We start from the raw sequence: 22,983 nt of genomic DNA, 5'->3' as shown, positions 1-22,983 counted from the left end.
TCTTATTTCTTCTTTACTTCACCCAGGTCCTATCATTCCAACCACACTCCCGCAGGTTAGCCCCGTCCTTTGATGCTCACTGCTCGCGCACTGCCTCTACTCATCATCTTGCCAGGACCCCCCAGCTATCTGGCTTTCTTGCTCTCCCAATGCTGATCTCTGGGCCTTGTGAGACAAATGAAAAGCCGATCTGATCTGAGTTACTACAACTCATCAGAGCTGGTTTTCTCACTTCATCCAGGTCCTCAGTGCTGCTTGGCAGTTATTCTGTTTGTCCTCACGCAGTTTCCTCTCTCTCCCACAATGGCTAGCCCAGAATGTCACCACTTTGCTCCAGCCGCTTTCTTGACCTGCCTATTTTTTTTTTTTTTTTTTGAGACGGAGTCTCGCTCTGTCGCCCAGGCTGGAGTGCAGTGGCGCGATCTCGCCTCACTGCAAGCTCCGCCTCCTGGGTTCACGCCATTCTCCTGCCTCAGCCTCCCGAGTAGCTGGGACTACAAGCGCCCGCCACCACGCCCGGCTAATTTTTTTGTATTTTTAGTAGAGACAGGGTTTCACCGTGGTCTTGATCTCCTGACCTCGTGATCCGCCCGCCTCGGCCTCCCAAAGTGCTGGGATTACAAGCGTGAGCCACCGCACCCGGCCAAACCTGCCTATTTCTTTACAGTTATCTTTATTTGCTGTCCTTCACTTCTCTAAAGGTATAAATTATTCAAATTACTCCGTGATTTCTTTCTACTAATACAAATAATCCTAAATACAATACAGGCCAGATGACCCAAGGAGACAATGAGTGTAGATTTTTTTTTTTTTTTTTTTGAGACTGGGTCTCACTCTGTTGCCCAGGCTGGAGTGCAGTGGCCTGATTACAACTCACTGCAGCCCCTCGCCGGGCGCGGTGGCTCACGCCTGTAATCCCAGCACTTTGGGAGGCACAGGCGGGTGGATCACGTGGTCACGAGATCCAGACCATCCTGGCCAACACGGTGAAACCCCATCTCTACTAAAAACACAAAAAATTAGCCGGGCATGGTAGCGGGCACCCATAGTCCCAGCTACTTGGGAGGCTGAGGCAGGAGAATGGCGTGAACCTGGGAGGCGGAGCTTGCAGTGAGCCAAGATCGCACCACTGCACTCCAGCCTGGGCAAGAGCGAGACTCCGTCTCAAAAAAAAATAAAATAAAACAACTCACTGCAGCCTCGACCTCCTTGGCACAGGCAATCCTCCCATCTCAGCCTCCTGAGTAGCTGGGACTACAGACATGTACCACCACAGCAGCCATTTTTTTTTTTAATTTCTTGAAGAGACAGGATGTCACCATGCTGCTCAGGCTGGTCTGGAACTCCTATGCTCAAGCAATCTGCCATCTCAGCTTTCCAAAGTGCTAGGATTACAGGTGTGAGCCCCTGCACACAGCCCAATGTCTTACATGTCAGATATAAGGTTGCAAGAATTCCATGTTATTTATTTTGAACGGGTGACATGCAAATGCACATGGGATGGCATTTGGGCAGAGCAGCAGCGCCTGAGTTCATCTTCCTCTCTTGGGTGGGACATCAGGAATAGTCCCTGCTGGTGTCCACTTTGGGGAGCTCTGGGATTCAGCTGGCCTCTGCTGCACATGGGTACCTAAATGCAACTTGCAGTGGCTCTTCTCAGTCAGGCATAAGAGCTGGAATTTGTTAATCTCTCAATATTTGCATATGTAATTGTCTTCTGAAGCCAAAATATTTGCAAAACAATGTGCCCCCCCCCCCCCCACCAACAACTTATTGTGTGGGTCAAAATCTCAGGTTCACCTTCGCTGCTCCAGGCTGCTGTGGATAGTTATCCCTGAAGGGCTTCTTTCAAAAGGTGCCTCTAGATCTTGAAACTATTGATTATATTGCAACTGTCACACCTACAAGGACTGCTGGCCTCAGCGAACTCCTCATCGTGAAGCTGCAGAAACATGGGAGAGGCTGCCCCTGCTCATGGCCCTCTGTATAGCCTTCCTGAGGGGTTCAAGTGTGTCTTGGGTAAGGCAGGATAGGAGAAAAGATATACAGGGTTTTCAGCTATTGGAATGCTGGATCCTTGGCCAGGGATCGGGTAAACCCATGTCCTAAAAAGACAGAATGATTAGGTAAAAAACAGGGTCACAAATGGCCAGTACTGCTTATAAACCCCAGAAATCCTGGGACACAATGAGAGCCTTCCACTCTGGAAACATCACTTGATACCTTGGTTGGACTGTCTGGAAATTCTACCTTTGGATCTCAATCCACAAATCCAGGTTGTCCCAGGGGTGTTGTTGCCATAAAAGGGTCAGAATTGCCATACATACAGATAATATGCTGACAGGTGTTCAAAATCAAGTCATAAACCCTATCTCAATGGAATCCTCTAGCCCATGTAAGTGGTGGAATATTCCTGCAGGTAACTGGACAGGGATTTCTTCTCATTGTTCTGCCTCTCTGGACAAATGGGAGTTTCCAAATACAGCTGCCTTTGAAGAATAAAATTAGGTAATTGGGTGGAATAACCCCTGAATATGTCTGGAAGCAATTACATTCTGCCTTGACTCCTGGGAGTGCTGACTGAATGCCACCCTCATTTCATCCAATAGCGATGTGGTCAGCTCATTAGTGAACTTCATATTTTTGTTAGGAAACTCATGGTGAACTCAGTTTCCAGGTAACATATTTATTTATTTATTTTACTTTTTATTTTAGAGACAGGGTCTTGCTCTGTCACTGAGGCTGGACTGCAGCAGTGCAATCATGGCTCACTGCAACCTCAACCTCATGGGCTCAAGTGAACCTCCCACCTCAGGCTCCCAAGTAGCTGGGACTGCAGGTGCACACCACCATGCCTGCCTTATGTTTCTGAATTTTGTTTTTTTAGACACAGGATCTTGCTATGTCGCCCAGGCTGGTCCTGGTCTCCTGGACTCAGGCAATCCTCTTGCCTCTGCCTCTCAAAGTGCTATAGGATTACAGGTGTGAACCACCATGCCTGGCCAGGCAAAATAATTAGATTCTTCCTTTCTGGTGCAGGTGAAACTAGTGTGTCTGCTCAGTGGGATCCTGCAGGCATCCTCTGCAGCTGTTGTGGAGGTAGATACAGAGCTTCCAGGATGTGTATCCACCTTACCTTAACTTAGGTGGATATACAGCCTGCAGGATCCTCTGCTGCTGCTGCTGTATGGAGACTGAAAATGCTCTCCAGTTCCTACCAGGCCAGATGTAAAAGCTGACATGGAAAGCAAGGGACATCAGTGCTGAGAGCACCTACCTGCCTGAGAATAAGAAGCAGACAGTCCTGGGTATGGCATCACTGTCATGATTGGCTAACAGGAACCAGATAAGGCATGGCCAGAAGTGGCCAACCAGCTTTTAAATGCCAAAGACAGGACAAACAGAGGGGAGAGGTGGAGAGGACATGGTGAGAGGGACAGTAAACACCTGCAACATGTGCACACACAGGTGGGCCCTTGGGGCAGAGTCAGCTGAGGTACAGTTGGTGATGAAGATGCTATGTTGAGAAACTGGATATCCAAGGCATTTATAAAAGTTCACACACATCGTAGGGACTTAAACCTACTCATGATACCACCCTGACCTCTTTACAAAAATACTGAAGATATAAAGATTTCTTCAACTGGACTCTGAACCTGTAAATTTCTTTTAATGAGGGTCAAGCTCCAAGTTTTGTGTTGCTATGTGATTCTACTTCTTGATTTTAATAATGACTGAGAAAAGTATGGATACTTCCATTCCAAAAATCTACTGGGACTGGGCCATCTGCCAGGATCATATGATACAGGGAAGAAATGAGGGTCTGTATTACATTAAGAGAATCCTAGCCGAGTACAGTGGGTCACGCCTATAATCCCAGCACTTTGGGAGGCTGACGAAGGTGGATCACAAGGTCAGGAGTTCAAGACTAGCCTGGCCAAGATGGTGAAACTCCATCTCTACTAAAAATACAAAAATTATCCGGGTGTGGTGGAGAGTGCCTGTAATCCCAGCTACTTGGGAGGCTCAGGCAGGGAACTGCTTGAACCCAGGATGCGGCGGTTGCAGTCAGCCAAGATTGCAACACTGCATTCCAGCCTGGGCAACAGAGCATGACTCCGTCTCAAAAAAAAAAAAAGAATCCTCTAGAAGTCATAGTTTGTTGAGGGGTGAATAAGGTTGATATAGAAGCCAGAGGTGGCTAGAAAAGGTACATCATAATCTGATGACAGGCCCCTGTTATGGAGTGTTTCTGGATGGTTCAGTCTTTCCCACAGCTGACTAGATCTTCTCCTCGTGTACAATAAATAGCTCTGTGTCCACCTGGTGTCAAGTGGTTGGAGAAGGGGGACACCTAGGATCTCCAGATCATGTCATTCCTCAAGAAAAACAAGTGCGTGAGGGAAGAAGTCCTTTGCAGTCCAGGAATTGAACTGCCCTCTTCCTAAGGCTGCTCTGTTTATTATTTTGTGTGTGTGTGTGTGTGTGTGGGTGTGGTGTGTTGGAGGGTCGGGGGTGCATTTTGGAAGAAGACATAAAATTCTTTCCTTTGAATCTACCTAGATAATGCACATCTATGAATTTTATAGTAATACTGACAGTCTTCCTTTGCATTTAGATTTTAGAAGCAGATATTCATCTGAGAAAAAATGAGGTACGTAAGTTCACAGCTAATAAGATCACTGTAGACGTGACTAGGGAAGGGAAAAGAAAAGCACATTACTATCCTTGCTCAGAACAAAAACTACTAGGCTGGGTGTGGTGGCTCATGCCTGTACTCCCAGCACTTTGGGAGGCCAAGGTGGGCAGATCACCTGAGGTCAGGAGTTCGAGACCAATCTGGCCAATGGGGTGAAACCCCGTCTCTACTAAAAATACAAAAATTAGCCGGGCTTGGTGGCGTGTCTGTAATCCCAGCTACTTGGGAGGCTGACGAAGGAGGATCGCTTGAACCCAGCTGGAGGAGGATGTAGTGAGCTGAGATTGCACCACTGCAGGGCCTGGACAACAGAGCAAGACTGTCTCAAAAAAAAAAAAAAAAAAAAAGAACGTTTAAAATTATGTTTAAAAAACAGAAATTGGCCGGGCGCAGTGGCTCACGCCTGTAATCCCAGCACTTTGGGAGGCCGAAGTGGGCGGATCACCTGAGGTTGGGAGTTCGAGACCAGCCTGACTAACATGGAGAAACCTCATCTCTACTAAAAATACAAAATTAGCCAGGCGTGGTGGTGCGTGCCTGTAATCCCAGCTTTTCGGGGGGCTGAGGCAGGAGAATCACTTGAACCTGGGAGGCGGAGGTTGTGGTGAGCCGAGATCGTGCCATTGCACTCCAGCCTGGGCAACAAGAGCAAAACTTCGTCTCCAAAAAATAAATAAATAAATAAAAAATAAAATAAAAAAAATAAAAAACAGAAATTAAGCCATAGTACATGATAGGAAAAACAAAATGGTAAGGAATTAAAAGAAAGCTAAAGGTAAGTAAATAAAAGCTAAGGAAACATGCTGTGAGTTCAACAAACCAAAATTAAGTAAAGCTAGTGAAGAGGTCATCTACACAATAATGAAGAAGGGACACTTGGCAGTATAGAGATCTAAGTCCAAGGGCCACGAGTCCCAATCCAGGCACATGGCATCCCCTGAACTACACTAAGGAGACTCCCATTCTGTTACGCTTCTGATGTCGGAAGTAGGCTATACAGCTTGTCTATGCAGGGACACCTGTCGGGCTTCAGGAGTCTCATTAACTCAGGTGGTTCCAGATCATCCCACCCTTGGGGTCCAGCCAAGGAGCCATGACTCACCTACTCTGTCATACTCCATTCATCACCCTGTGAGCAGGGCCTCCTTCACCTAGTGGATATGTGTCCCTCACTAAGAAGGTCAGTAAATTGGGAGCCCCATCTACCCCCTTAACACAGGGGCTACGTAAGGACTACACATTTGATGTGGTTTGGCTCTGTGTTCCCACCCAAATCTCATGTTGAACTGTAATCCCCACTTGTCAGGGGAGGGACCTGGAGGGAGGTGATTGGATCATGGAGGTAGATTTCCCCTATGCTGTTCTTGTAATAGTGAGTGAGTTTTCATGAGCTCTGATGGTTTAAAAGTGTGGCATTTCCCCACTCTCTCTCTCTTTTTTTTTTTTTTTTTTTGAGCTGAAGTCTCACTCTGTTTCCAGGCTGGAGTGCAGTGGCGTGATCTCGGCTCATTGCAACCTCCGCCTCCTGAGTTCAAGTGATTCTCCTGCCTCAGACTCCTGAGTAGCTGGGACTACAGGCGCATGCCACCATGCCCAGCTATTTTCTTGTATCTTGTTTTTTAGTAGCGATGGGGTTTTACCATGTTGGCCAGGATGGTCTCGATCTCTTGACCTCGTGATCTGCCTGCCTCAGCCTCCCAAAGTGCTGAGATTATACAGGCATGAGCCACCCCACCTGGCCTCCCCACTCTCTCTCTCCTGCTGCCATGTAAGACATGCCTTGCTTCTAACTTCGTCTTCTGCCATGATTATAAGTTTCCTGAGGCCTCCCAGCCATGCGAACTGTGGGTCAATTAAACCTCTTTTCTTTATAAATTACCCAGTCTCAGGTAGTTCTTTATAGCAGTGTGAAAACGGACCAATACAACATCTATGGGAGAATTTTTTTCCTTTTTTCCTAGAATCCTTTCCTGAAGTATGAAGACTTTCTAATACTTGTCCTAGATATGTGCTTTCCAAATCTTCACAGGTCAGGTAGAGTGAAGCCCTGAACCTGAGGAGGAGGATACTGAGCTGTCAAGAGGCAGGGAGGATCATGCTGTTGAACACCCCCGAGGATTTCAGAAAGGGGCTCTGGGTTTGAATCCTGACTCTTCCACTTACTAGCTCTGAGCTCTTGGGGAAACTATATCTCTATGAGCTTCAGTTTCCAGCCTGTATTATTAGTGTACTATTACTATGTGACTGTACTCAGTAATTAGATCAGGGAATACATTTGGCACAGATGATACAGTGTTTTTGTTTAAAAGCCAGAATAATCAGAGGGAAGCAATTGGAGGGTATGAAGCTACTCAGAGCTTCAGAACTCACCTTTCTGCGTTAATCCATGATGTGACTCCAAGGGGCATCTTGATGAGGACACTCATTAGCCAAGAAGGTGTCAAGCTCTGCTTTCAAAGGAAGGGCAACTTACGTCCATTTTCCTTAAGGGTCTTAACCACTGAGGCTCACAGAAATTTAGAGCTACTAATTTCCCTGTTGAAAAGGAAGTGGTGATATGACAGGAGGAATTTATTTTAGAACTACCTGACATGGTTGTGAGCCACACACATGACTGCACCTGTAGTCTCTCCTTTCCTTGGAGAACTCTCAACAGAAGAGGACAGAGATTTTGCCTAGGCTGGGATGGGCACATGCCTACATGAAACAGAGACAAGCCTAGAGTAACTCCAGAAGGGTCCTCAAGAGGCCCACCTCCCTTTCAGGGCAGAAATTCAGCTGTTGGTCTCAGGGAAAAACCTGTCTTGTTGTGTGGGGCATCCCCAAACGTACCACATTTTAAGCAGAAATAAAAAATATTTGCTGGCAAAGTGGGGGTCAGAGAAGGGATGAGAGCACATCTCTAAAAAAGAAAGGCACAGCACCCAGTTTCTAGTTCTTGACTTTAATGCCCTTGGAGTGTACTGAGGCTCCATACACCAACGCACTCACAGACAGGTATATGAACTCACACAGGAAGTGTTATAGTGTGTACATAAACCCAACACCGTACAGAAGTAAGACGATGGACCCAGGTGACCTCCCACACTCGAGGTGACCGTGTGTTCCCATACCCACTGTTTGTTCCCACCTCCCTCAACCCGCCAACCCCCATCGTTCCCCACTCAATATGTATATACACAGATATGATTCTTTCAGAATTCCAAAAAGTGCCTCTCCCACCCCAGTTCCCAACATTCCAGCCTTGGATGAAAAAAGCCTCTCTCTTTTAAGGGTCATGAGACAGGCACCACCTTCATGCAAGAGCCCCAGCAAAATAGTACCCAAGAAAGCTTAATAATGTATATTGGAATCAAATATGGATAGAACATATGCAGAAGGACAATATTTGAAACATTACTGGGATCAAAATGCTCAGCATGGGTAGTTTTTGTTTTGTTATTGCTCTTTGCTTTAACCTGTTCAAGAGCTGGTTTAGACCAAGACCACACGTGGATGCTCACATCGCCTGTGTCTTATAAATGTCACTTCCTATTCCTCCAGCAAGCAGCCCAGAACAGGAAGATTATATCACCTGATAAGCCTGAGGTACAAGGCTCAGACAGCTCCCAGAATATCCTAAGCCTCAGGAAAGAAGAACAGAAACTTCCAGAGTACAGCTGACTGCTTTCTGCATGGTAAGCACTGGGCAGCCTGGTGAACAAGGCAGAGGTAGAATAAGGAAGGTGATGATTCCTTCCATTTATTTAGAGTGTTACGCAAAGAATTCCTCTCCTAGAATGGGATGTATTTCAGTGTGGTTTTGCTTCAGTCTTTTTCGTTGCTGTAACATTAGCTTTTTTATTTTTAAGGAATTTTGTTATGGCGAGCATTGCACCATGTGGTCCCATCTCCTGAAACTTTCACTTTGGTTTGACTCACTGATAACTACTGGCCTGTCTCAAGGCAAGATGAATCCAGTCCCTTGTCAAGTGAGAGGGATTTACTGACATTACGCACAACAATTCTATAAAGATGCACTTCCTTATGATCAGGGAGAAGCTTTCAACCTTTGGAGCCTTCCTTCCAGACCCAACCCTTCTTCTGCTCTGGGCCTGGCCATTTAGAGTTGAAAAGGGATCAAATGGGGAGAAGTCACTTCCACAGGGATAACCCCTTTATTTGGAGGCCGTTACCACAATCCACCACATCTAATTGCACTTTTCGGCCTGGCGTTGGTTTCTCATCAGCGAATGGCAAAACTAGGCCACTGAATTCGTTCACTCCATTTAGAAAGAGCTCTCAGCTTGCTGCCCAGTGTCACCTCTCTGCCTGCTCTACTGGCCCAGAGCCTGTGTCCTACAGTGGCACAGAATACATTATTGTGAGGATCACAAAGGGAGTCAGAAAAACAGGGGTTTCTCCAGCGAGAGACACAGGAACGGTGTTCTTACCCAGCATCCCTGTAACCCTAAGAAAGCCTTCAGGACCTGTTTTGGAGCAAACTTGCATTTGAGCAAACAAGTTTCTCCCTGGCTTGCATGTATGGACTCTAAATAACCAAGCCCTGCAATGCTCCATGGGAGAGGCGGGAAGCAGAAGGGGTCAAGGACACATTACTGAAAGCACTGGGCTTAATGAATTGCTCTCTGTTCACACAGACTTTTTCAATAGTCTGCCTCTCTGTCAAAAAAATGAACACATATTAGGCAGCAGGTAACACCAACCAGAAGAACCAAAATGAAAGACTTTTCTCTTAGAACAATACAAGAGCCATGTTTTTGGGCTAACCTCCAAGCAGGGACATCAGCTCCAGAAAAGAGACCATCCCTTTGTGTATGAGAACAATAGAGAGAGCACATATCTCAGAACATGAATGACTGTCCTTTCCTCTTAGATCTCAGTATCCACCTCTTTTCCACCTCTAAGAGTACAACAGGAGTGCAAAACCATGCCCTGGAATCTTTGTTTACACATAGGGAACAGGAGGTCACTGCCTTCCAGCCCCACGGAGGAATTCAGCCAAAGTCCCAGGGCTTGGTCTTCTCTTCCTCATATGAACACAGACTTCAGCTCCCCCATACCTGTCTCATCTATCTGGTCCTGTAAGTCTGAGACCAGTGAGGCTGTTCTCCCCAATTTATTTATTTATTTATTTTTACGATGGTGTTGCCCAGGCTGGAGCACAGTGGCTAGCCATAGGCATGATCATGGTACACTACAGTCTTAATCTCTTGGGCTCAAGTGATCCTCCTGCCTCAGCCTCCGGAGTAGCTGGTAGTACAGGTGTGTACTCGAGTGGCCTGGACTACAGGTGTGTGCCCAAGCAGCTGGGACTACAGGCATGTTCCTGGCTCGCATCAATTCTTTACACGTTAAAAAATATATATATATATCCCTTTACCCAGGAAGAGACAGGTACAATCATGATTAGAGAGAGACACCCTAACGCAGCATGGAAATGTTACATTGTGAACAATGGTGCTACACAGTTCTTCCTTTAGGAGATGCATGTCCAGACCCTGACTAGTTGGCCCAGGCTATAGACAGAGCAAGAAGGAAATGCAGTAGTAACAGATCCTTGGGGATCTTTTTCAATTTCTGAAATAGAGGAGTAAGTAAAACAAAATATAGAGGAGTGAGGAGTGAAACAAAATATAGAGAAGTGAGTAGGCCGGGCGCGGTGGCTCATGCCTGTAATCCCAGCACTTTGGGAGGCCGAGGCGGGTGGATCACGAGGTCAGGAGATCGAGACCATCCTGGCTAACACGGCGAAACCCCGTCTCTACTAAAAAGTACAAAAAATTAGCCAGTGTGGTGGCGGCTGCCTGTAGTCCCAGCTACCTAGGAGGCTGAGCCAGGAGAATGGCATGAACCCGGGAGGTGGAGCTTGCAGTGAGCCGAGATCGCACCACTGCACTCCAGCTTGGGTGACAGAGTGAGACTCCGTCTCAAAAAAAAAAAAAAAAAAAAAAAAGTGAGTAAAACAAAAATAGATGAGTGAGGACTAAAACAAAAGGGAAGTTTTGTCTTCCTACGGCTCCTAGGATAGCTGTGTGTCTTACCCAGCCCATCCTTTACCTTCTCAGAAGAGATGCTCTCCTAGAAGGAGAATGTTACCAGGACAGAGCAACAGGGTTTAAAGAGGGGGTCCCCTTCCAAAGAGGTTCACCACAAATTGGATTCTAACACATGAGATAGCAGCCAAGGAGGTGTTCTGAGCCTCTAGAAAGGATGTTACATGTCAAAGATAACAGATCTAGGCATCTTGCCTGCTTGACTTTGGGAATCTTCAAAAGAAGCCTCTGAAATTTGCATTCCAGCCCTGTGAGAAGATAACCCTGCAAGCAAGGAGGGTGGTGGAAGATAGGAGAAGCCATGGCCCTAAGACAGGGCTGTAAACATTGTGGTTTTCTAAGGCCAACTGGGTGCATAGCTTTGGCAGCTATGGTTAAATCTCCAAAAGGTGGTGAAGAACATGTTCCGGAAGGAAAAGAAAAGTCTTTCCACATTTTCGGAATGTGGGCAACTATTCTTGGAGGAGAAGGGGTGCAGTGGGAGAGAAGATGCTCTTTCTTCTTCAGCCAGGGTCTATGGGGTGGCTGGTCAGATAAATCCCCCATTGTTCCGTGTTCACACCAATACACTGAGCACAAGGGAGGGATGCTTGAACAGGGTTGAGGAAGTGATCAGGCCTACATCGATCTGGTAACGTGGCTCTAAAATGGGCAGAAACTCTCTTGCAAGGTCAAGAAGGTGACAAAACTTCTCGGGACTTCCTGGTCAAGCCCTAGCTATCAGCCTCAAGGAAAGACTACCATGCCTTGAGGAAAGGCCAGGTGAGCGCTGGCCGGAGTGCCTGCAGGCCACAAGCCCTGAGCCCAACTCTGAGGTACAGTCAGGGAGACTGGAGCTACACCTCTGTCCCCTGGGAGCTGTGCCTCAGGACGCGGTCCTCACCTTGGCAGATTCTGGGGCAGTCAGCAGCCCCTTTAGGGATCTTACTCCCAGAGCCACCAAGCAGGGCGGACATCCTCCCTGATGGGACTCTCGCCTACCAGGGCTACTCACCACCATGTGATCTTGAACTCATAGATTGGGCGCTTGCAGTAGTAGTGGTTCACGAGGTGCTTATCACACACTCCGATGCACTGGTGGTCCACGGTGAGGCCTTGGGCCGAGAGGTCCGTGACCAGGCAGTGCAGCAGGTCATAAACATCAGCCACAGCCTCCCAGGGCCCAAAAGACACATCCACTTCACAGTGGTGCTCAAAAAGCTGCCCGTCACTCTCACTCCGCTCAAAGCGCAGGGAGTTGAGGAGCGGACACTCATAGGGGGTGATGGGCATCTCCTCCTTGAAGACACAGACCTTAAGCTTGGCAAAGCGGGCCTTCCGCTGGACCGCACGCAGCCGGGCAATCTCCACAATCCGCTCCAAGTGGTCTATAAGGATGAACACAACACCAATCACTGGGGTGAAGGGGCAGGACAGGGCGGCAGAGATGCACAGAGAAATAGTCCTGAAGATGGCAGGATGCAGGAGGGGAAAGACAGATTTCCCAGGGAAGGGACTCAGGGGGCCAATGAAGGGCACAAACTTAAACAAGGGTCATGGTTCTCCACAGCAAAGGGAAGCCAATGGGACGAGGGCTATCCTTCTGAAACACAATTTGCTGACTGTCATAGGCCAGGTAGGCCCACATTAACCTGAATCTCCCCAGCGTGACTGGGAGGGGACGACACTCCGTCCCATCTTGAGTAATCTGGATGAATGCTGCCCCCGGTATTCTGATGGAGACCTAACACTCACGGATGCCTTGCAGACCTCCCACATACTCACCATCCTGGGCAGCTGACCCTCACCTTTGTAATAGGGCATGAGTCCCAGAAACGCTTGGCGCACCTTCTCGCCCTTCAGTGGCTGCATGTTCTCCAGCTGCTCCAGGAGGGGCCCGATGGCATAGTACTGGGCCTCTTTGTACACAGCCCGAACACGCTCCCTGGGTGGGAGGTCCCCTGAGCGCAGGAAATTCAGCACATCTCTGAGCAGGAAGGAAAGAGGGTTGGTGACAAGGAGCTCATGCTCCTGGGCAATACCACACAGTGTGCATTGGACAAAATCTAAAACCAGACTGCCAGCTGTGTTACACTGGGTAAATGAACTTAACCACTCCATGCCTCAGTTTCCCTGTCTGTAAAATTGGAGAAAACAATAAAATCTCATGTGTTAGGGAATTAAGTGATTAGAAAATCCCTGGCACAGAGTAGGGCCTCAATAAGTGTTATTAGTTGTTGTTATCAGTAAGCAACTATAATTACTATTATTAGGTATATTATTAGGTATAATATTAGGTATTATTAGGTATACGTAAGTATAGTGGAAAGACATGACATCTAGCCCTTTATATATATATATATAGTTTTAGAATTGAGGTGAAATAGGCCGGGTGCGGTGGCTCACGCCTGTAATCCCAGCACTTTGGGAGGCCGAGGTGGGCGGATCACGAGGTCAGGAGATCGAGACCATCCTGGCTAACATGGTGAAACCCCGTCTCTACTAAAAGTACTAAAAATTAGCCAGGAGTGGTGGCAGGCGCCTGTAGTCCCAGCTACTCGGGAGGCTGAGGCAGGAGAATGGTGTGAACCTGGGAGGTGGAGCTTGAGGTGAGCCCAGATCGTGCCACTGCACTCTAGCCTGGGCAACAGAGCGAGACTCCGTCTCAAAAAAAAAAAAAAGAAAAAGAAAAAGAAAAAAAAAGGAAATATTCAATAAATCTACAAATATTAACTGTACAGTTCAATTGTTTTTTTTTTAAGTATGAATATACCCATCCAACCACCACCTAGATCTAGATGAAACATTTCCATTCCTTAAGGTTCCTCATGCCACATCCCAGTTAATCCCTACGGAAGCAACCACTCTAACTTCTCCTTTGATCAGTAAAGATGAGTTCTGCCTTTTCTTGAAATACATATAAATAGAATTATATAGTATGTTCTCTGTCGTACCTGGCTTCTTTCCTTCAACATAATGTTTTTGAAATGTATCCACCAAATAAATAATAAAAACAAACCAGTAGTTTGTTTTTATTATTTATTATTATTCATTATGTAAGCATACCCTTGCATGAATATGGTATAATTTATTTACCCTGTTGTCTTGTTGATGGACATTTGGGTTGTTTCCAGTTTTTGGCTTTTTTTGTTTGTTTGTTTGTTTGAGACAGAGTCTCGCTCTGTTGCCCAGGCTGGAGTGCAGTGGCGCCATCTTGGCTCACTGCAAGCTCCGCCTCCCGGGTTCACACCATTCTCCTGCCTCAGCCTCCCGAGTAGCTGGGACTACAGGCGCCTGCCACCACGCCCGGCTAATTTTTTTGTATTTTTAGTAGAGACGGGGTTTCACCGTGGTCTCGATCTCCTGACCTTGTGATCCACCCGCCTCAGCCTCCCAAAGTGCTGGGATTACAAGCGTGAGCCACCGCGCCCGGCCCCTAATTTTTTTATTTGTAGTAGAGACAGGGTTTCACTGTGTTAGCCAGGATGGTCTCGATCTCCTGACCTCATGATCCGCCTGCCTCGGCCTCCCAAAGTGCTGGGATTACAGGAGTGAGCCACCGCGCCCGGCCCAGTTTTTGGATATTATGAGTAAAGCTAGGATGAACATTCCTATATAAGACCTTTAGGCCAGGCACGGTGACTCACACGTGTGATTCCAGCACTTTGGGAGGCCGAGGTGGGTGGATCACCTGAGCTCAGGAGTTCAAGACCAGCCTAGCCAAAATGGTGAAACTCCATCTCTACTAAAAATACAAAAATTAGCCGGGTATGGTGGTGGGCGTCTGTAATCCCAGCTAGTCAGGAGGCTGAGGCAGAGGAACTGCTTAAACCTGGGAAGCAGAGGTTGCAGTGAGCTAAGATCACACCACTGCACTCCAGTCTGGGTGACAGAGTGAGACTCCATCTCAAAAAAAAAAAAACCTTTAGTGGACACAAGCACAAATTTCTTTTAAGTATTAGCAGTAGAGTCATTCAGTCATAGGGTAAGCATGTGGTAACAAAGTGGTTGCAGCATTTTACATTCCCACCAGCAATGCAGAAGAGTTCTAGGTGTTCCCCATGCTTGCCACTAGTATTATTCTGTAGCTATGCAGAGCAGGTAAAATGCCTAACCCTAATGTCTGAACAAACTGGTTCCAGGGCTGAATAAAACCACATATTGCATTTTCTTAAAATAAAAATTCAGTCCTTCTAATTCACTTTTCAGATTTTTTTTCTTCTTTTTTAAGAGATAGGGTCTTGTTCTGTCACCCAGGCTACAGGGCAGTGGTGCAACCATAGTTCAAGGCAGCCTCTAACTCCTAGGCTCAAGCAGTCCTCTTGCCTCAGCCTCCCGAATAGCTGGGACCATAGGTGCAAGCCACCAGCTTTTTAGATTATTTAGTGCTAAGAGTAATCAGATACATCACTGGTACGTGCGGAAGACAGTGAGTAAACCCCAAGATTATGCTGCTACCTCAATAACAGCTTAGTCTATGACCTAATACAACACCAGCTAACACTCGCTAAGTATTACTCAGTGCCAGCCGCGTACATGGGTTATCCCATGTAATCCTCTCAATGACATTGGGGGTGTGTGCTATCTTATCTCTATGTCATAAATGAGGCTCAAGTGGGACCCAGACAGGTTCAGGAACATGCTTGCTCAAGCAGCCACCGCTGCCAGAGGCTCAGATCCAGCCATGGCTGACTCTACACCCACATCCACCATGGTCCAGCTTCAGCAGCATTTAGACCAGAGCGTGGCAAGCTGATAACAATGGAGAACAACGCCAGGTGGAGGCCCAAGCAGCCTTCACGGTGGATGCTAGGGGTACATAAGCTGTATAGTAAGAAACGCACCCTACGAAATGCCCTGATCCCCCTACTTTATCTGAGTCATTCAACAACTTCATCTGCTGCTGATGAATCATAGGTCACAGGAGCTTATCAGCCAAAGTAAGAATGTCACCATCTCCTGCTTTCTGCCATGCCCTTGCCTGGCGCTGTCACTCTCTAGCTGTGGCCACCTGGGCATGGGCACATGCACCTCAAGTCAAACCCAGACTCCCCTCCCCAAAATCCCTTCTAGATCTTCAGCAAACTTGGTGAGCTCTGAAAAACAAAACCCTGGGGCAAGGCCCAGCTAAGGGTGCTGTGGGAGCTGCCAGCTGGGGCCGGCAATTTCCTTCCCCAAACAGCCTGCAAACAAACATCTTTTTATAGTTCTGCAGAGCAATGTGACACTTTGTTTTCTCAGCATTGGAGGCAGCTGATAGCCCACTGGGGAAACCCAGATGCTTCCAAGCAAGTTATCTGACCAGGGGATCTTTTCTGAGAATAAAAATGATCTTTCCCACAACGTGGGCAACCCTACTTGGAGGCCAGTACAGAGATGTAGTGGTTGGAGTTTCTGCCTCCTGGGAACTTGGTTCAAGGTCTCTAGTCATCTCCAATGTCAGACTGAAGGAGTTAAGAGTTCCAGCCACGTACTCTGAAAAGGACATGGCTAGGGGTCACACCAAGGCTCTTTATATAATCCTCATTGACAAGCCTGTGCAGCAGCTACGATTATTTCTCATTTCACAAACATGGAACCCCTGAGACATAAAGTCTTTAAATTGTTTACGTGTAAGACTGTCAGAAGTCCTTTCTTGGGAAAGGTTTTGTTTTCTTTTTTAAGACACAGAGTCTCGGCTGGGCACGGCCTGTAATCCCAGCACTTTGGGAGACCGAGGCAGGAGAATCACTTGAGCCCAGGTGTTCAAGAACATCCTGGCCAACATAGTGAAACCTCATCTCTACAAAACATCAAAAATTAGCCAGCCGTGGTGGTGTACACCTCTAGTCCCAGCTACTTGGGAAGCTGAGGCAGGAGAATTGCTTGTACCTGGGAGGTCAAGGCTGTAGTGAGCTGTGCTCGCACCACTGCACTCAGCTTGGGCAACAGAGCAAGACGCTGACTCAAAAAAAAAAGACAGCCTCACTCTGTTGCCCTGGCTGGAGCACAGTGGTAGGATCATGGCTCACTGCAGCCTCCAACTCCTGGGCTCAACCAATCCTCCCACCTCAGCCTCACAAGCAGCTGTGACTACAGGCAAGTGCCACCACGCCTGGCTGCTATTTTGCTGTTGTTGACATTGTGTTTTTCCACATTTTAGTGTTAAGTGACAGGAACAACAGAGGTTTTTTTTTAAAGACTTTCCTTGGCAAAATTAAAGGAGAACAACACTATATCAGTCTTTCATCTTTTTTATTGTTTTAAACTACTGAAAGAAGTCTGGTAACCACTGCTACACACCATGCCTCTTTCCCATGGCAAGGCTGAGCCCCGAAATCCGGATCTAAAGGTACTCTCCATGTTGTTTTAGACTACCCCCCTACGTGGGATTACACTTATTCCTCTCCACACAGATGACAACTTCCTGGTCTCATATTGCGTAGGATAGCCAGGTATGGTGGCACACGCCTGTAGTCCCAGCTATTCAGGAGGCAGAGGTGAGAAGACTGCTTGAGCCAGGAGTTTAAGGATGCAGTGAGCTATGATGGCACTGGTGAACAGCCACTACATTCCACCCTGGGCAACATAGCAAGACCTTATCTCCAAAAAAACAGCCCCCCCCCCAAAAAAACTACCTAAAAATTAAATAAGTACTGTAATACCCGCATTTTGGGAGGCCAAGGTGGGAGGACTGCCTAAGGCCAGGAGCTTGAGACCAGTCTGGGCAACATAGCAAGATCCTATCTCAATAGATAGATAGATAGATAGATAGATAGATAGATAGATAGACAGATAGATAGTATCACACACATTAAGACCAGTGGAAGCCCCAGTGCATCACAGCACATATATATACATACAGATACATATATACACATATATATGTGTGTGTGTACATCTGTGTGTGTGGGTGTATAATTAGATAAATAAATAAAAATGAAATTTTGTTTTGTTTTTTGAGATAGAATCTCGCTCTGTCGCCCAGGCTGGAACGCAGAGGCGTGATCTCGGGTCACTGCAACCTCTGCCTCCTGGGTTCAAGCGATTTTTCTACCTCAGCTTCCTGAGTAGCTGGGATTGCAGGTATGAGCCACCACACCCAGCTAATTTTTGTATTTTTAGTAGAGATGGGGTTTCACCATGCTGTAATGAGCTGGTCTCGAACTCCTGGCCTCAAGTGATCCACCTGCCTCAGCCTCCCAGTGCTGGAATTACAGGCATGAGCACCGCGCCCAGCTGAAAATAAAAATTGTTTAATTGTCTATGATTGAAGCAATTTCATCCAGCCTGTGTGTGTTATTTCGAATTTCTCTGGCTGTCTTTGTCTCCTTTGGCAAAAAAAAAAAAAAAATTGATCTCTTTCAATAAACCCATTTATTAAATTCCATCAATATGCTATCTCCTCTTCTAGGTACTATGGAAGATACCAAGGTCCCATATTCAAGCCCATGCTAATCACTTGCTGGGACTACAAAGTTGATTGTAGAGGAAGAGACATACCCAAAGTGTGTGCCATCTCGGTCGATGAAGTACCGGCCCTCGGAGTCCGTGGGGATGTAGTGCCGCCCACTGAACATGGCTGCCAACATGGTGTCTTCATAGCACCGCAGTGTGGACAGGCGTGTAGTGAAGTGAGCCCCTCCAATGTTAAGGGGAACAACCTCAGGAAACTGGAAAGAAATCACCAGGGCTCTCAGGCAGGCAGCAGGGAATGAGAGCTGGGGCTGCTCCATCTTCAGTCCCTCGGGTCTGATTGGTGCCACACCATTCATTCAGTCACTCAAGCCCAGGGGTCCATCTGAACACTTTCTTCTCTCTCCTCCCTCTGCCCCACCCTCATCACCTGCCAAGTCCTACCCATTCTAACCCTGATAGCTTTTTTTTTTTTGAGATGGAGTTTCACTCGTCTCCCAGGCTGGAGTGCAGTGGCGTGATCTCAGCTCACTGCAAGCTCTGCCTCCCAGGTTCATGCCTTCAGCCTCCCCGAGTAGCTGGGACTACAGGGACCTGCCACCACTCCTGGCTAATTTTTTTGTATTTTTTTTAGTTTTAGTAGAGATGGGGTTTCACCGTGTTAGCCAGGATGGTCTCGATCTCCTGACCTCATGATCCACCCACCTCGGCCTCCCAAAGTGCTGGGATTATAGGCGTGAGCCACTATGCCTGGCCCCGACGGCTCTTAAATCAGGTCTCTCCACCTCAACTCCATTATCGCTGCTCTAGAGCTCAAGCCTTCAGTGTCCTTTCACTTCCTGAATTTACTATCTTAGTGCTCTTACTCACATTGTCTTCTTTGCCCAAAATGCTCTTACCACTCTCTTTCTTCTTCTGTCTATATGGCAAGTTAAATGGCCCCATATAGTGTTATAGGTTGTTCACTACACAAAAGCATCTGGATGAGAGTCATCTGCTATGTGCCCTTTTTCTTTTCTTTTCTTTGAGATGGAGTCTCAGCCTGTGTCACCCAGGCCGGAGTTCAGTGGCGCGATCTCAGCTCACTGCAACCCCTGCCTCCTGGGTTCAAGTGATTCTCCTGCCTCCCCTCCCACGTAGCTGGGACTACAGGCACCCGCCACCACGCGCGGCTAATTTTTTGTATTTTTAGCAGAGATGGGGTTTCACTGTGTTAGCCAGGATGGTCTCGATCTCCTGACCTCATGATCCGCCCGCCTTGGCCTCCCGAAGTGCTGGGATTACAGGCGTGAGTCACTGCGCCCGGCCTTCTATGTGCCCTTTTTCTAATTCACACCAACGCACCATACAGGTTAGTGGCATCTACTCATTCTAGAAATTTCTATTCAAGTTCCCCTCATCTGTGAGCATTTCTACTCTACTGTCCCTCATCTGCCCCCAGGATAGAGTTAATGACACATTCTTCGACGGTGAACGTGTGCCACATTCTCCCCTATAATAGCACCTAGCACAATACATTGCCAATTATTTTCCTCCATCAATTCACTCCACTAGACCCCAAGCTTCCCAAAGACAGGGAAAGCATCTTGGTCACCAATCATCGGCTGCCCACGTCAGAGCTCAGCAGTTGTGTGTTGAATACTTCCAGGCATCTACTCCTCTCCTAATCTGTACAGTGAGACTGGTCTCCAGTCCAGCTAAGGTTCTGGAGACAAGGGTTGAGTGAGGAACATGAAAATGATGGTATAAAATGTGCCCTAAGAAGCTCGAGGTTTCCCTTAAAATTCAAGGCTTTTTTTTTTTTTTTCCTGTTTTGCACTGCTTGTGGTTTCTACCAAACTGCATTTCAAAGAAATGAGGTCAGTTTAAGTTCTCTTTAATCTTCCCACAAACTTCCTCCAGATCAATTCAAATTTTATCCCTATGAATTTTTTTTTTTTTTTTTTTGAGACGGAATCTCACTGCAACACCCAGGCTGGAGTGCAATGGCATGATCTCGGTTCACTACAACCTCTGCCTCCCGGGTTCCAGAGATTCTGCTGCCCCAGCCTCCAAAGTAGCTGGGACTACAGGTGGGCATGGCTACACCCAACTAATTTTTGTATTTTTAGTAGAGATGGGGTTTCACCATGTTGGCCAAGCTGGTCTCAAACTCCTAACCTCAAGTGATCTGCCTGCCTTGGCCTCCCAAAGTACTGGGATTATAGCCATGCATCCTTTTCAGTATTACATCTCTCCTGCTCCAGTTAAAGTCTGCTTATCTACACAGTCCCTTTCCCAGCTTTCAAATCCTTTGTGAAATAAAATAGGGTACAAATACATTAAATAAAGCTGACCCAGGGCCTTGTGCAGTGCCTGGCTCAAATAAAGACCCAAAATTCACTGAATGAATGAACAAAATAGGCAGTTACACCTCCATGTGTGAATGCACTGTTACTCTTCTGCACCTGTAGGACATGAAAATACCTTGTGCTTACTCTGTAGGTCCTCTAAAACCATTTTATGTGTATATCAAGGGCTCAGATATCATTTTGCAATAATAATACTTAACATTTCTGGAGCTCTTTAAACCTTTTCCAAAGACACTTCATACCAATCCAAGTGTTTGCTCCATATTAGAGATGAGAGGATTGAAGCAGAGAGGACAAAAGCCATTGGAAACAGTTTTGGAGATCACATGGGGCAATGTCATCAGTTGGGGGAGCTGGCGGTGGGGCCCTGGTCTGCATTCTGTGGTCTTGTGCTCTTTCCCTCAAACCACATCATTTTCCCAATGACAGTGCACAAAAAAATAGCACCACTGTGACTAATGACTTTTTTCCAATTGCAGAGATTACTTCTAGATTTTTGCTCATTTTCCCATGACATTGTGTGTATAGGGCTTGCAATCTCAGCACAACACTATCTGCTTCCCAAGAGCATCACCTAGCCCAGCCCACTGAGGGCCTCTATCCATTGTCCTGGGACTCCCGCATATCACATGCTCTTGGATCTGGCACTACCTTAGTCCCTGCCGCCTAGAAGCCATCTTCGGTGTCCAGTAATGCTTCACCTTCCCTCCTGTTTATTTTTTATTTGTAGAGATGGAGTCTGTGTTGCCCAAGCTGGTCCCAGACTCCGGGCCTCAAGCGATCCTCCCGCCTTGGCCTCCCAAAGTGCTGGGATTATAAGTGTAAGCCACCAGACCTGGCATCGTTTTCCTTCTCTTGCTTTTTTTGTTTTTGTTTGTTTGTAGGTACGTTCTTACTGTGTCACACCCAGGCTGGAGTACAGTGGCACAATTATGGCTCACTGCAGCCTCAACCTCCAGGGCTCAAGCAATCCTCCCAACTCACCTTCCTGAGCACCTGGGACTACAGGCACACACCACCAAGCCTGGCTAATTTTTAGTTTTGTAGAGGCAGGGTCTCACTGTTGCCCTGACTAGTCTCTAACTCCTGGGCTCAAGCAATCCTCCCACCTCAGCATCCCAAAGTGCTGAGATTACAGATGTGAGCCACCATGCCTGGTATCTTTTCTCGTCTCTTGAGTGTCCTTTCACAGGTGTTGACACGATAGCATCACACACATTAAGACCCGTGGAAGCCCCCGTGCACCAGAGCACAGCAGCCTGTGAGTGGAAGCCATGGGATGCCAGGTGACCGTGCCTACATCTATGAACTGGCCTGCCCCTTATCTGCAGACAGCTCCTTGCCTTGTTCCTTAGGTAGCTGGAGACTAGGTGTGGGCAACCACTGTAGCATCTTGTTGGATTCTCTAGAAGACATCTTTTTCTTTTCTTTTTTTTATTCATCCAACCCAAAATGCCTTTTTTTGTTTTTTCCAGTCGTAGTAGGGACAGGGCCTCGCTATGTTGCCCAGGCTGGCCTCCAACTCCTGCCCTCAAGCGATCCTCCCTCCCAATGTGTTGGGATTACAGGCTGGAGCCACGGTGCCTGGTCAGCTCTCGGGGCTCCAGAGTCCCCCTCCCACGGCCCACCCTCCCGTCTTCGGTAAAGGTGGGACATGGGGATGGGGGCAAATCACCCGAGTGAGTACTGGGCGGAGGGGGTAGGGAGTGGGGAAGCACACCTAGTGGGTGCAACTGACAGGGGTTGAAGGTGGGTGGGGAGGGGTGCAGGTGAGCGGGGGAGGGGCGCAGGTCCGCGGGCCCCGCCCCCAACCCCGGCACCGCCCACCCGCCAAGGTCAACTATGCCCCGCGCCCGCTTCTCCCCCGCGCCCCTCCCCACGCCCCCCGGCCCGCCGCCCGCCCGGGTACCTCCTGGGGCAGCAGGGGCAGCGCGTGCCCCGCCTGCGTGGCCGTCGGCGTGGCCGGTTCCAGAAAGTCGTCTTCGGCGTCGGAGCTGGACATGGCACCGTCCTGGCGACGGCTGTCTGGCTCCCGCCCCGTGACTACCACCATCCCTCTGGCTCTGGGCAGTGGGCGCGGCTTCGGGCGGGCGGGCGGAGGCGGCGGCCCCGGGCACTCCCTACCGCCAAGCAGCGGCTGGCATGACGCCGCCGGTTGCGGGCGGGCCGGAGGGGGCCGAGAGGCAGCGCGCAGGCGGGAGGGCGGTGGCTCCCTCAACGCCGACCCGCTAGCGCCCAGCTGCTGGCCTGACCCGACCGCCTCCTGCTACTGGCCGACGCCGCGCTGGTTCCGCCCTGATTGGCAGGAAGCTCGCCCAGTCGAAGAGCAGGCAGCGCCTGGGGCCTGCGCCTGAGTGGTCCCTGGGGGGGTCGGGGGGCGGCCTCCGGGCCTGCCGTGCACTGATTGGTCCTCTGGCCAGCGGGCGCGCCCTCTCCGAGAGACCCGGCGGTGGTGCGCTGCTACGCTCGCATAACTGGGCCTCCGAGGCTGAGGTGAGGAGGG

General features: G+C 48.3%; 1 protein-coding gene across 1 annotated transcript; it reads right to left on the bottom strand.

Moving 5' to 3' along the window:
* Positions 1-1,440: 1,440 nt before the first annotated feature.
* KCTD7 (potassium channel tetramerization domain containing 7) lies at positions 1,441-22,739 on the bottom strand. The gene is made up of 5 exons (XM_055293003.2): positions 22,390-22,739; positions 18,217-18,386; positions 12,543-12,721; positions 11,750-12,122; positions 1,441-2,105 (listed from the first exon to the last, which is right to left on the bottom strand). The coding sequence occupies exons 1-5, from the start codon at positions 22,531-22,533 to the stop codon at positions 1,973-1,975; spliced, it is 999 nt and encodes a 332-aa protein (XP_055148978.2). The 5' UTR covers positions 22,534-22,739; the 3' UTR covers positions 1,441-1,972.
* Between the last annotated feature and the right edge of the window lie 244 nt (positions 22,740-22,983).

This window comes from Symphalangus syndactylus, chromosome 9, assembly GCF_028878055.3.
Source record: "Symphalangus syndactylus isolate Jambi chromosome 9, NHGRI_mSymSyn1-v2.1_pri, whole genome shotgun sequence".
NCBI lineage: Eukaryota > Metazoa > Chordata > Mammalia > Primates > Hylobatidae > Symphalangus > Symphalangus syndactylus.
Note: the sequence above shows the minus strand (reverse complement) of the source record. Positions and strands in the feature narration are given on the sequence as shown.